General features: G+C 43.3%; 1 protein-coding gene across 1 annotated transcript in view; it reads right to left on the bottom strand.

The window, feature by feature from the left end:
* LOC126267308 (JNK-interacting protein 1) overlaps window positions 1–12304 on the bottom strand; it is a 330701-nt gene extending 318397 nt beyond the window's left edge. Inside the window, exon 1 of the mRNA XM_049972394.1 lies at window positions 12173–12304. Coding sequence (XP_049828351.1) covers window positions 12173–12255 — 83 coding nt within the window. The 5' untranslated portion in view covers window positions 12256–12304. The remainder of the gene's footprint in view (window positions 1–12172) is intronic.
* Between the last annotated feature and the right edge of the window lie 2590 nt (window positions 12305–14894).

The following is a 14894-nucleotide window of genomic DNA, read 5'->3' as shown; positions in this document are numbered from 1 at the left end:
TCAGCGTATGATTGGTTGACTTCTTCTCACAGCCATCTCTGCTCTATAGTTTCCGACTTTCGTGGCGGCGCTTGACTGCACACCGTAACACATTTCGTAAGTTTGTCAGAAGAGTAAAAAATAGTGGTGCTGGTACACGCCGTACCCTTCGACATGAACCGTAGGGTGGCTGTCGGACAATAAGCACAGGAAGTTTATCACTTTATTGTGTTACCTCTTAAGATTTTATTTCATAAAATTGCACCGCCACATAAAGTTCAAAAATGGTTCAAATAGCCATAAGCACCATGGGACTTAACATCTGAGGTCATCAGTCTCCTAGACTTAGAACCACTTAAACCTAACTTACCTAACTACATCACACACATCCATGCCCGAGGCAGGATTCCAACCTGCGGCCGTAGCAGCAGCGCGGTTCCGGACTGAAGCGCCTAGAACCGCTCGGTCAACATCCCGTCGACAATAAGGTCACTAGAGACGGAGCATAAGGTCGGAATATGGAAGGACGGGGTAGTAAATAGGCCGTGCCCTTTCAAAGGAACCATATAGGCAATTAGCGTGAGCGATTTGGGGAAATCAAGGAGAAGCTCAATTTGGATGGACGAACAGGGATTTAAACTGCCATCCTATAGAATCCGAGTCCAGTGTGCTGACCACAGCGCCACCTCGCTCGGTGTTGCTCCACTGTGTGCTCTGTAACGTGATTGGACGCTCCTCATCTCGTTGTCCAGAAGGCGGTAGTGACGTGCTTTCTTCGGCTGCAGACCTCCTGAAGTCATCTGGAGCGTGAAGAGTGTTCCAGCATGAAACACTGCAAGTTCCAACTGGTCCCAAGCATGCACAAAGGGGTTCAGATCAGTATACATCTCAGGCCACTACATTCGACAGATTCCTGTCCGTTGGATAAAGGTGGACACTGTGTGTTCGTGCGTTATCGTCTTACATGACAGACCCATGGTCTAAATGTTGACTGAGGGCTACAGAGTAGCTTGCTGGACCCTGCCATGTTTCTGCACAGCTCTCAAATTAGTCTCGACAGCGACGAGAGGCACCTGATTCCGTACAAGATAGCAGTTCAACCCGTGTCCAGTCCACCTCCCTCCAGAACCCGTGACACTGCAGCTCTGAGACGTTATGATTGCCATCCTCCACACATTCTACGACGACCGTCGGTTATAAGACAAATGCCGCACTCGTCTCAGAAGAGAAAACAATGCCACTGATCCAATGTCCATTACAGGGTTTCCGTACCCACCTTCTTAGCATAAGACGGTGCTGGGAGAGGAAGGGGAGCGGGGGGAAGGTCTTCTACTATTAGTCCTAATGGCCACCATCCATCCATCCATCATCTCAGCCTTTTCCCACGTTATGTGGGGTTGGCGTTGCTTTGCTGGATCCGTCTCTTCAATAAATGCCTACCTAGGCCGGCCGAAGTGGCCGAGCGGTTCTAGGAGCTACAGTCTGGAACCGCTCGACTGCTACGGTTCGAATCATGCCTCGGGCATGGATGTGTGTGATGTCCTTAGGTTAGTTAGGTTTAAGTAGTTCTAAGTTCTAGGGGACTGATGACTTCAGAAGTTACGTCCCATAGTGCTCAGAGTCATTTGAACCATTTGAGCCTATCCAGTGCTTCTTCTCTGAGCCATCTTTTCTCCCATAGGTCCCCTGCTACCTTGTCTTTCCACATCAGTTTCGGTCTTCCTCTTCTCCTTGATCCTTCGATTTCTAGGCCTTCAACTCTCCTCCCCATGTCATACTGCCCTCTTCTCTGCACATGTCCACACCATCTTAGCCCACTTTCTTGGATCTTCTTCCCTATGGGCCCCACTTTCACTGTTCCCCTGATGTACTCATTCCTTAGTCTACCCTTTCGTGTCACCCCACTCATCCACCTTAACCTAGAGGCTGACTTCACATTATGGAGAGGGTTGTGTGCTGGCAGGGGTGACACAACCCACCCAGCCGCCTCCTGCTTCATTCGCCTCGGAGAACCTACGAATGATAATCTGTGGCTACGTGGTTGCGACAGCGGTTGACCACTAGGAAGCAGGTCTTCAGTGTTTTGCACCTCACGGTAGAGGCTTATAGTTCGGATGACACCATTATGGTGTGCACCAGTTTGACGAATGAATTCCTGTGTTGACAGTCTGAACGCGGTACGCGAGCGGCACTTCACCGTTCAAGATTAGACACACCGCACTATCTACGTAGCTCCACTGAGAATGAACATTTACTTAACAGGTGGATGTAAATAGCGATTTAATGTGAACAACGGATTGTTAGGAGAGAGCTTTTGCCATGAAAAATAACACTATAAGGGTCACGAAGATGATGACCACGTTTTTGAGCAATTTATATATAACAACAGATATTTGACGGTAATAAATTGCAGAACCGAGGACTTCAAGATGGATTAGTGAAGATGGAAGACAAATTAAACAGTATCCAACAGGATGGTATATGACTGTCGTAACACAACACACTGCCTGCCGCGGTGGCCGTACGGTTCTGGCGCTGCAGTCCGGAACCGCGGGACTGCTACGGTCGTAGGTTCGAATCCTGCCTCGGGCATGGGTGTGTGTGATGTCCTTAGGTTAGTTAGGTTTAAGTAGTTCTAAGTTCTAGGGGACTTATGACCTAAGATGTTGAGTCCCATAGTGCTCAGAGCCATTTGAACCATTTTTTTTAAGACAACACTCTGAATTATTTATTGATTTATATTTGATCATTACTTTGTTTAGTCTGGTTGGCGCACCGGACATTCATAAGTAACCAGTTTTGAAGTGCGGACCTGCTCCCAGGGTACAAGCAGTGACAAGTTATATTCCAACCGTAAGTCCATGACGCATGCCCTGCCCATTCTCCCACACTATTCTGTAAATCAGTACTTTTCAAAAATGTTCTAATAATACTTAAAAGCTTGCACGACATACTTAATTTATTTCCCTTAAACTTCAGGTATCACATCCCTACTGTTCTGATCGCACTCGCGCCACAATTACAGTCACTCATTTATCACGAGCTTGTGTCAGATTACCATTGCCGATTCCTTACAATGCAATCGCCTTTTAATTATATAACAACTCCCCCGATACGCAACTGATATTGTGCTTCAAAATTATTGTTTTAACCATGATCGCTTTACTCAAATACATACGCGTCCTGCCTGCTTGATGGCTCTAGCGAGACTGAGTCACTCCTTCACGCCAAACGATTTCCAGGCGCCAACCTGTTCCTTCGAGAACTATGTGAAATCCCCATCAGCGATGCCGCTGCACTGCAGCAAAGAAGCGTCACGGTAGATTCGATCCGCCAAGTAGAGAATCGATGTTTGTATCCTTCCACTGTCATAAGCGCGGGGAAGATCAAATGGTAGACAAATCAAATCGTTTTATTATGAGAATTTCTCTGAATATCATTTAGATCTATACACCAATCTTATCGTGTTCTACCGAGGATGTATAATACCGCTACCAACAGATGCAGAAATTTATCGATGACAAAAATTCCATCACAAAATCATGAAGGCAAACTTTAATGCTAAAGTGGGAGAGAAATTACAGAAAAATTCTACAAGGAGAAACTTGAGAACGTACCGGAAACGACTAAGGTATGTTAGACGAATAAGCCGGAAACTCCGGCTCCCAGGCGAAAATAAACAAAAAATTGATTTGACAAAGTTCAAATCTAACCACATATTAAATTGCCTACATTTAATATAAACATGAAGAGAATTGCAAGATTGTGACGATCCTAAACTACCTTCGAACTGCGAGTGATCATAGGCTCGATAGATGCACAATAAAAATAGGTGAAAAGCTAAAAAGAAAATGGTTGTTACTGCATAGCTTCGTAGATGATTTGATAATAAGCGTAGGATCGAAACTAGTCTTGAAGTAATATAGAAAATTAATATTGTAACTTGCGCTGTTCTCTGAAATTTGTTACACAATTTGGAAAACCACATAGTTTCTGTCGTCATGCCTTCCAGAATCTTGGAAATTAGTCAAAACGAGAAAACAATAAATACGCAGAAGTCAGAAGCACAGATTACGAAAATTTATTTCAGGATAAGAATGCGTAACACGTTAGATAAAGCAAAAAGTTTAGCATCTGAGGAAATCAAGTTAGGTTACAGAGATATAGAGGTAACAGGCAGTAACTTCATAAAGATACTTGTGCAAACATCAGTACATACTGAAAACGAATCGGCCCGAGGCATATGTTAAAGAGAATATGACGGTATCGATAAATCAATACCAAGAAGACAATTGTTTTATGCTGAAATGATTGAAACCATTCGGAAACATCTTCGAGAGTGTATAAAGATGCAATGAATGTTTTGTAAGAGAATCAACTGAAAACCATGTGAGTATCAACAAGAAGAAAAAGTTTTCTTTGAGTAGACATCACATTCCTTAAATTAAAATCGTATGAAGCACTGTATTAATAACAATGGGAAACTGTGCAAGGTTTACAATACCTACATGTTTGTGCAGATCAAGTGACAAATTATAAACAGAAACAGTTAATAATGAATATTTTAGCAACTGCTCATACAAGCTGCTGTAACCAGTCACATTTATTATGTTATACTTTCCACAAAGCGATTCTGAGACAGATTGTAACGTACCTTCTATTTTGGAGTAACCTGTGGCTTTGTAATGAACGTTATGTAAATACGACTGGGCAGGCAGTCTTTCAGCACTGAAAGACAGCTCTGCATATTAGCCAAAAGTCGTACATACGTACAATACATCCATTGCATAGTAATTGACATAAATCGACCAACTGATGGATTTACAAGCCTCAAAAACACGTAGTAGGAAGTTTAACGTAATCAATGTGACTGCTTACAGCAGTTTGTATATTCCGTTAATATTCATGACGTTCACGGTCAAGCCTAACCTAAAATATTTAGATTTAAAGGAAATATTTACTTTAGAGAATAAATGCTGGAGGAAATGTCAAGTTATTCTAGGAATAAAGAAAGGAAAAGCTCCCGGAGGTCATGTGATTCAGTAGACATGGTAGAAGCTGGTGAGAAAGTTATACAACAGAAAGCCGGTAAACTGCGTTCAGAATGTGTGTGAACGAAAGCAGTTCTCAAAAATTCGAATAACGCTTCACAAAAACTAAATAAGTCAGAGTAGACAAACTACAGACTTCTCAGCCCCCTGCATGTAATGCACGAGATTTTCACTAAAATTACCATCAACTGCTTGAAAATAGCGTTAGAGGTTACTCAGGTAAAGGAACAAGGTCACGTTAGAACCAGTATGGCACAAAGGATCATTTGCAACCCGCAAACAAAACTAGAACGTAGCGACGCGTGTAAGTTGTCTCTTTGTCAACGAGTCATAAATTTTATTAAAAATTAAAATTTGATGATACACGTCACGGATCAAGGCACTGATTCAACATATTAATATTCTGAAGAATAAAGTACGTCAATCCTGAAGCTTTCATTAGCCTTCATAAGCAATGAGAATTCATATCACCAAAACTATCATCTATAGTTCTGGTTCTAGTTTTCAAGTACCAGTGTTGGTAAGAATACAGAAATGTGTGTTAATTTGATATGTGTGATCCAACCTCTTTTTTTCTGTTGACGTCGTGCTGTTTGCATCTAGTGCACATAATCTTCAGAAACGGAGGAGAAACTTAACAAAGGAAGTTTGAAACTAGGTTGATAATGTATAACCAACATATCACAAATAATCTGTACAAGTTAACAACTTGATCGTGGAACCTGCTGAGATTTGTACCTGTCTTTATGGCAAGCTGAGGAAAATGCCTACATATACAACACAAGTGATAGGAATAGTAGTAAGAATGACCACGAACGTTTCTAATAAACAAAATTGTCTGGAGAGGAAAATTCACAATTAGTATGTATTGCAGGTTTTGATTTACGGCTGTGAGACATTGAATCTTAATGCGAGAGGCAATCAGTAACTGTCAGTATCCCAAATAAGGGAGAGAAGAGGGTTGGGAATTATTGAGAGAGGCAGATAAACAAACCAATGGATTAGGGGAGTAGAGTGGAGTAGAGGACGTAATTATGAATATGGTGAAATTTCAGTGGAAATGGGCGGGACATGTAGCCAGACAAATTGAAGGTACATGGAGCAAGGGAGTTCTTTGCTGAATTCAAAGACGTAAAACAGAGACGCAAGACATGGGTTGGTGACCTCAGAAAAATGCAGGACGTGCATAGTTGAAAACGGCAACATATCAAAAGATCTAGAAGCAGGCTTATATCTCATACGACTGAAGACGACGACGATTTACATCGTGAAGTATGGAGTGGTGTTTATCAGTAGTTGAATACTATCGCATCAGTTAATTCGACTGTGCCTGACGCACAAATCGATACTGAAACAGTCATTTATATTTCTTCTCTCAATTCCCTTTCCAAATTTATCTTTGGTTTCCTTTACCGCTTCATCTACGTACAGATTGTATAAAATGCACGGTAGACAACAACCCTGTCTCATACTCTTTCATACTCTTCGAATCTTATAACTGCGGTAGAACGTGTAGATAGCCTTTTCACTATCTATATTTTATCCCTGATAACTCTTGAATGCCAGAGGCTATATTTAAGTCAACAGTGTCAAAAACTTTTCTAAATCTACATTTCTGTAGCCTGTCTTCTAAGATAAGTCGTAGGGTGACTTTGACACGTCGTTCTATGTATGATTTGAGTCAATATTTTGCAACCAGGAATTGTTAAATTGATGGTTCAGTAATACTCGCACCTCTCATTAAATCATGTTTTTCATTATGTGATTAACCCTTTATTTGGCAGTGTTGCTCTCAAGCAACATCAAATTTACGTTGGTCTTTATGGGACAACAAACACTTCCCAGTGCCTTTTACTGGCATTGTTGCGCCCAGGCAACGTTCCTTTGCCCACTGCGAATGCCAGTTGTTTAATAGTTCAAGGTTTTCCACACGAGATGGCAGTTTGTGCAGTGATGTTACAGAGATCTCCTCGTGTGAGCAACAGGGGTGTCTTATTTAGGTTTTGGAAGAGTGGATTTCAATAAATTGGCAGTAATCTTAGCAGATTTTCTTCAAGAAATACCCAGAGGTGAGTTTACAGCAGAAATATTTCAATCTCATATTGTTTTGAATTACGTAAATAGTATAAAACTTTTATGTTGTCTGTGAGCAACATTGCCCATAGTTTGGACATGTGTCATTAGTATATTACATATGCTTACGGCAGATATTCAAAACAATAAAATCTGACACTTCCAAGCTCATTTTGCGGTGTCCAACCACTCTCAACAGTAAAATGATGGAACAGCAATGAAAAAAGAAGAATTAATGTCCCCTGTCCTAGTATTGTACGTCAGTACAACAAGCATATGGGAGGACTTGATCTTGCAGGTATGCTGTTAGAGCTCTACGGAGTACCAATGAAAACTAGGTGTTGGTACGTCAGATTGTTTGGATTTATGCTAGATCTGAGTGTTGTAAATGCCTGGCTGACATTTCGAAGAGAATCTCTGGACAAGAAGACCTCACTGAAGTCATTCAGGGCAGATATTGCCAATGGTTTGATGTTGTCAGGGAAAAGGAAAGTAGGAAGGTCCTCGATAGACAAAAGAAGAGGAGGAAGCCAAGAGCTCCGACTGTTACACAAGATGTCCGATTTGATAATATGGAGCATTTGCCTGTATACGGTCCCAAGGGTAGTTGTCGTTAATGTCCATCTGGATTTTCTACAGTCATGTGTTCAAAATGCAATCTAGTATTGTGCTTCGTTCCAAAGAGGAACTATTTTCAAAAATTCCATTGCAAGAAGAACTAGAATGGAAAATGAAACATTCTATTAAACAGCAAGAATGCATAAATGTGTTTATAAATTAAATTATTCATGTAGAGGAAACCTTTTGCTTGAGGTTATTGGCAAACACTTTTTTTTCTATAATATGTATAAATGTGGTCTTACTGCTGGCAATGTTGCTTGTAAGCCACATTTAATTTTCATAATTTTTGTAAAAAATTTCTAAAACTGACTGAATTGTATTTCTTTAAGCATAATAAATAAATGTAAGCACTGCAATTTTTTTTTGTTTTTATTTTCACCATTTGGCAAATAAAGGGTTAAATGGAGACTAAATGTACAGAAGAAAAATGGATACCTGAGGTGAACTACTAATAACCGATACTGCTGCTCTTGTAAAAGAACGTAGGGAACTTGTTATATTGCTAGTCTTAGTAGAACACTAAAAGTACAAAACTACAGCATTTTGGGAACTGTTCATGAACTATATCAAAAATGTTATTCACTGTTCTATATTTCTAATTTGATAATTATGAAATTAACAATGATCAGATCAACAATGAAACACAGCCATCACAAAAACGGGAATACACATTTACATGCACTTATTTCGGGAACCATTCAAAATAGAGCTTGTGTCTACGGCAAATTCTTTTCTCTATGTGACCAGTCGTATAGCTTTTCAGAAGGGTGACTTTTCCTCCTGGGACGTCCTATTAATCTTCACTATGAATACAACACAAAAAGCGCGAGCGAACTTGTGTGTGCATGTGAATTCACGTGTGTGTGTCTGTGTTCAAATGGTTCAAATGGCTCTGAGCACTATGGGACTGAACTGCTGCGGTCATTGGTCCCCTAGAACTTAGAACTACTTAAACCTAACTAACCTAAGGACATCACAAACATCCATGGTTGAGGCAGGATTCGAACCTGCGACCGTAGCTGTCGCACGATTCCGGACTGCGCGCCTAGAACCAAGAGACCACCGCGGCCGGCTGTCTGTGTGTTTATCGTTACAAATTGGAACGGGTGAATGTATGTAATACTTATAGTCTAAATAAGCTACAAGTTTATAAGTAAAAATTTTTCTTTGGAATGGAAAGAATTGCTCAGAATACATTGAACTTTGGCATTGTTTTCCGTCAGTTATCTGCTGCACTGGGACTGTTGTCAACGTTTTAAGCAGCAGTAACATTCACCCCTTTTCTTGGTAAAGTTTATATTAATGAAAAGTAATTATTGTATTGTAATTATGACAGCTTGTTTTCTTTTGAACGCCGAAGTACTATTTACAACAAACGTTGGCGGAGAAAATATGTGCTGTTAATACGTAGTTACGTTTTTTAGATACAGTTGCCCACTTGATCATGGATGAGAGCCACATTTTCGTGCGATGAAAGCTTTTTCTGAAGATATGTTACGCAGCCGTACATTTTTTCCGACATTATTGAATCGAATTACACAAAGTATGCAGAACTGGTAAGTTTTTGGTCTCCAAAACTTGCAATAATACGATGTGCAAAATAGATGAACTCCATTGTTTAAGAAATTCTAAAGTGGGTTTTTAACCATCTTATACGCATTCAGTCCATAAAATCAAAAATTTTAAAGATGCTAACTATACTACTAACTGTTCGTCATTAGTTAAATTTATCACTGGAATTATACCCTTTGTAGAAATGAACATGCCACATTTTTAGATAGTTAAGAGAGAATGTACTTGTAAAAACCAGTCAATACTTCTGTTAAAGGCATTATTTGCAGTTTTCGCAGTTGTTCTGTGTTTATCGGGACTGATGGAATTATGTGTGTCGTCTATAAAAAGAATTCTGCGCGATGTGCATTGAATGGGAGATCATTTACATAAATGAGAAACGACTGTGGTCCTAACGTTGTTAAACATTGGGGAACTCCATTAATGATTTTCTTTCCAAGTCAGAAAAACATCTGATGTTTACAATTTGTTGATGACGTGCTGAGTGACTGTCAGGACACACACACACACACACACACACACACACACACACACACACACACACACACAGAGAGAGAGAGAGAGAGAGAGAGAGAGAGAGAGAGAGAGAGAGAGGGGGGGGGGGGGAGAGAGGGTGGAAAGGGAGGGAAGCTTGAAGAAGAAGCTGATGCGGTGTCAGATGGAGAAAAGCTTCAATACCGTCATAGATGCACGATAAGTACATAAATTCCACATAATTTCTGTCATTCTGACAGTGCAATAAAGATCCTTCAGAAGTCAGCTGAAGTGGGACTGTAGTTACATTACTTGCTACCCCTGGACACGTGCCACATTTTTGTCATGTAGCTTTCCCATTGACAATTGTCCACACGCTATGACGACTTCGAGAGTTCGTTTTTTATGTAGATAAGAGACAGCAAGGAAACGGAATTAAGTCGAGAAAGCGGCGGTGTGGGCAGGCAGAGTCAGCCACGGAGTCACCTGATGGCTATCGATCTCCGCTGTCGCGCCTGTCCCCTGAATACCTGCCTGCTACAAACATCCCCCACTCCCTGAACACACACACGCAGCGGTCGTTCTGGCATCTACTCCCCGGTAATTTCTCTATCTTCTCTGGCCCGGAATGCTGTTCTAAACACGAACTGTAGCCGGAAAGCGTCGCTATCTCCAATGTAAAATTCAAGGAATTATTGACATAACTTCCTATTGACATACCTCCTATTGTGAAAGGTCATTTCCTACAGAATGCTTTCCTTTAACTAACGTTCAGAAACCAACTGCAACCAGTCGTACGAAGGAGGAAGGGGTTAATTACTGTTCCATAGCTGCGCATTGTGTATCCCTCAACAGAAATATTCTTCGTTATTATCACAACAGAGTTGTCTATTTGCTCACAATGGGTGGGTTGAAGCAGACATCTGTTGCAATTAACACGAACATTTTCAGTTATTTCAGACAGTTAAATGGAGGAAAACGGGCACCTACGGAAATCGCTATCAGTCGTCATTTATTTCTGATGACACACTACGACATTTCTGTTCCTGTGATCCTACCATAATCTGAAAGGAATTCAGCTGCTTCTCTGTCTTACATTCGTGCCCCATATTGTGTGCTGTTTTACCTAGGTCTATGTCTTTTGTTACTTGAGGGTTAACAATGTCATCGAATGAAAGTCTGAAGCAGAATGCAATTTTATTTGGGGGGGGGGGGGGGGGGGGGTTGCATGGTTTTCACACTCACATGCCTTGAGGCTGCAAACACGCTCCGTCCATAGCTAATGCAATGGTGCAATAACAGTGAAATGTAAGGAAAGCAGTCACAGCCCATCTGCGGTCTCTGTGATTTACGTCATTCCTGTGTCGCTGCAGACGAATTTCCGTACTCTGCGCCCTTTTGCGTGACAACCAGTTACTTTACTGTCAATGGAGCGTGGTTCGCCACAGGTGATAAAATATCTGGGCCTCCTTGTTATTTCCATCTTCGCAGCGCAACGGAGGTTAGTGAATTTGATCGTTTCTGACATATCGTTTCTAGACTTCGAAGTTAGGTTTTCTTTGGTCAATGTGCTACAGTTGAACTTCGGATTTTCACACTGAATTCTCTTACGAAAATAATAATAATCACCTTTCCTAACGCATTAACAATCGTCTGCACCAGTACATTCAGAACGACAGACATCAGATGGAATGACAAGGGAAAAAAGCCGAGTATGGAAATGTCGGGAATTTAACAGTTGCATTCTAGAATGCGAACAAGAACACCAGTGTAGATAACTGTATCGAATTGCCAGCCAATAGATTTTTTCAGCTGCTGACCTTGCAATGACGTCGAGAACGCCATGGAAAGAAAACACTTCTAGAACTCGGCAAGGTTAAGAGAGAAAGCCTGGCACGTTAGCAAAGAGCAAAACTCGAACTCCGTTTCCTGTACAGGTGGATCGTTGTGGTTAAACCGGTACCTCAACCGCAACAGTGCAGAGCATGATTCCTTTCGCTGCACACTAGTAACACACCTCCGAGTGGTTTCTTTCGTTTGACAAGCGTTGTACTGAACGTTTTGAGAGATATATCACTGCAATCACAGAGAACTACCGCGCACTATGTATGTACAGACATGACGTTGCGACGGTAATGCGCTGGCTTAGATGTACGCTTATTTATTGAAAGTGACAGCAACACAGGCAGAAGAAATGCAGCGGCGGTGCATCCGCAAGGTGGTAAGGGCAAAAACGGAAGGTGGGGGGAGGCGAGCAGTGGGAGCCAAGATGTGGGTCGCGAAGGTGGTTGTGGTGGTGGGGGGGGGGGGGGGGGGGGAGGCAGGAGCAGTCGACGTCAGCGTGAGGCGGACACGGCTGGGCACGGCAGCCCACGGCAGCGGCGGCCAGCGTCCCTACTCACGTGTAGCTCTGCGCCGGGGCTTTGATGTGCTGCGGCAGCCGCTCGAAGGCGTGGCGGAACTCCTCAAACTCTGTGTCGGCCATGTTCGGCTGCGGTGGCGCGCAGCCCTGGCTGCCGTACCACTGGCCCGCCGTAACCGCCCGCCGACTTTCGCGTATTGATTCGGCGCCACCGTCGGCGCTGCTGCTGCCGCCACTGACGACGACGCCTCCGCGGCGCCGCAGTCGACTGCGCGGTCGACTCTCGAAGTTGCGCGCCCGAGCCCGAACCTTATCGATTCTCTGTCGCTGCGCTTACGGGCATTTCCCTGTCTCACCTTTATCTTACGACAATGCAGGCGTGGCGCGAGTGCGATGATTCTCGTCGCTCCAACTGCACCGCGCTGTTTACACAACCGCAGAGGGCTGAAATTGCGCATAGTAAAACATGTGCTGCGCCATGGCAGCTTATAGCCAATATTTCGCTTCTACAGCGATCGTAGTACATTAATTACACTACTGGCCATTAAAATTGCTACACCACGAAGGTGACGCGAACTTTAACCGACAGAAAGAAGATGCTGTGATATGCAAATGATTAGCTTTTCAGAGCATTCACACAACGTTGGCGCCGGTGGCGACACCTACAACGTGCTGACATGAGGAAAATTTCCAACCGATTTCTCATACACAAACAGCAGTTGACCGGCGTTGCCTGGTGGAACGTTGTTGTGATGCCTCGTGTAAGGAGGAGAAATGCCTACCATCACTTTTCCCACTTTGATAAAGTCGGGATTGTAGCCTATCGCGATTGCGACATTGCTGCTCGCGTTGGTCGAAATCCAATGACTGTTAGCAGAATATGGAATCGGTGGGTTCAGGAGGCTAATACGGAACGCCGTGCTGGATCCCAACGGCCTCGTATCACTAGCAGTCGAGATAACATGCATCTTATCCGCATGGCTGTAATGGAAAGTCTTCAACCCTGAGTCAACACATAGGGACGTTTGCAAGACAACAACCACCTGCACGAACAGTTCGACGACGTTTGCAGCAGTATGGACTATCAGCTTGGAGACCGTGGCTGTGGTTACCCTTGACGCCGCATCACAGATAGGAGCGCCTGCGATGGTGTACTCAATGACGAACCTGAGTGCACGAATGGCAAAACGTCATTTTTTCGGATGAATCCAGGGTCTGTTTACAGCATCATGATGGTCGCATCCGTGTTTGGCGACATCGCGGTGAACCCACATTGGAAGCGTGTATTGGTCATCGCCATCCTGGCGTATCATCCGGCTTCATGGCATGGGGTGCCATTGGTTACATCTCTCGGTCAACTCTTGTTCGCATTGACGGCACTTTGAACAGTGGACATTACATTTCAGATGTGTTACGACCCGTGGCTCTACCCTTTATTCGATCCCTGCGAAGCCCTACATTTCAGCAGGATAATGCATGACCGCATGTTGCGGGTCCTGTACGGGCCTTTCTGGATACAGAAAATGTTCGACTGCTGCCCTGGCCAGCACATTCTCCAGATCTCTCACCAATTGAAAACGTCTGGTCAATGGTGGCCGAACAACTGCCCCGTCACAATACGCAAGTCACTACTCTTGATGAACTTTGGTATCGCGTACACGCCATTCGAGATCTGTTTGACTCAATGCCCGCCGGCCGCGGTGTCCGAGCGGTTCTAGGCGCTTTATTCTGGAACCGCGCGACTGCTACTGTCGCAGGTTCGAATCCTGCCTCGGGCATGGATCTGTGTGATGACCTTAGGTTAGTTAGGTTTAGGTAGTTCTAAGTTCTAGGGGACTGATGACCTAAGATGTTAAGTCCCATAGTGCTCAGAGCCATTTGAACTCAGTGCCCAGGCGTATCAAGGCCGTTATTACAGCCAGAGGTGGTTCTTCTGGATACTGATTTCTCAGGATCTATTCACCCAAACTGCGTGAACATGTAATCACATGTCAGTTCTAGTATAATATATTTGTCCAATGAATGCCTGTTTATCATCTGCATTTCTTCTTGGTGTAGCGATTTTCATGGCCAGTAGTGTAAGTGAAGGCCGGGCGAGTAGTTCCCTTATTCCCTAGTACCGAATGCTAATCCGTTTGATTGCATTTATCACAACTACTTAATTACGTATTAAGTGTCAAGTGTATCAGTGTGTTCCCCATTACGCTGTACACACGTTTCCATCCCCATCCATATTGTTCTTGACAAATTTAAGAGCAGTGAGTTGTTGCAGTGTGAAATGCACCCTCAATAGCATTGCGCAGTTCTTCGTTTGTAGCGTAAAAACGTCCAGATACATCCGCCGTAATGACTCCTCATCACGAGTTGTCATGTGTGGTGAGGTGAGGACTTCTTGGCGGCCATTTCAAGTGAGCTAGTTTGCTGATGAACCACCATCTACCCACTGGAAAGTGTTTATTTAGGAACTGAAGCGATGTAAGAGCACAGTGAGGTGGTGCTCCGTCTTGCTGCAACCATATGCGTTCTGTGAGGCCCCTTTCCTCAAGCTGAAGTTTGCCATGTTTGTAACATCCGTAAATCATTTGCGCCATTCACAGTCCCTCCAAAAAAAGTACGGTCCACGATTATGTTGTGTCGGCGACGCCCATATAGTGTCGGCGGCGGGTTCCTTTCTGACTCAGCTATGTAATAAGGATTCTCTACGGTCCAATATTTCTAGCAATTGAGCTGCGATAAATGGCACATGTATCTGCAAACGTAAC

This window comes from Schistocerca gregaria, chromosome 4, assembly GCF_023897955.1.
Source record: "Schistocerca gregaria isolate iqSchGreg1 chromosome 4, iqSchGreg1.2, whole genome shotgun sequence".
In the NCBI taxonomy this organism is placed as follows: domain Eukaryota; kingdom Metazoa; phylum Arthropoda; class Insecta; order Orthoptera; family Acrididae; genus Schistocerca; species Schistocerca gregaria.
This window is presented reverse-complemented; position numbering and strand designations above follow the sequence as displayed.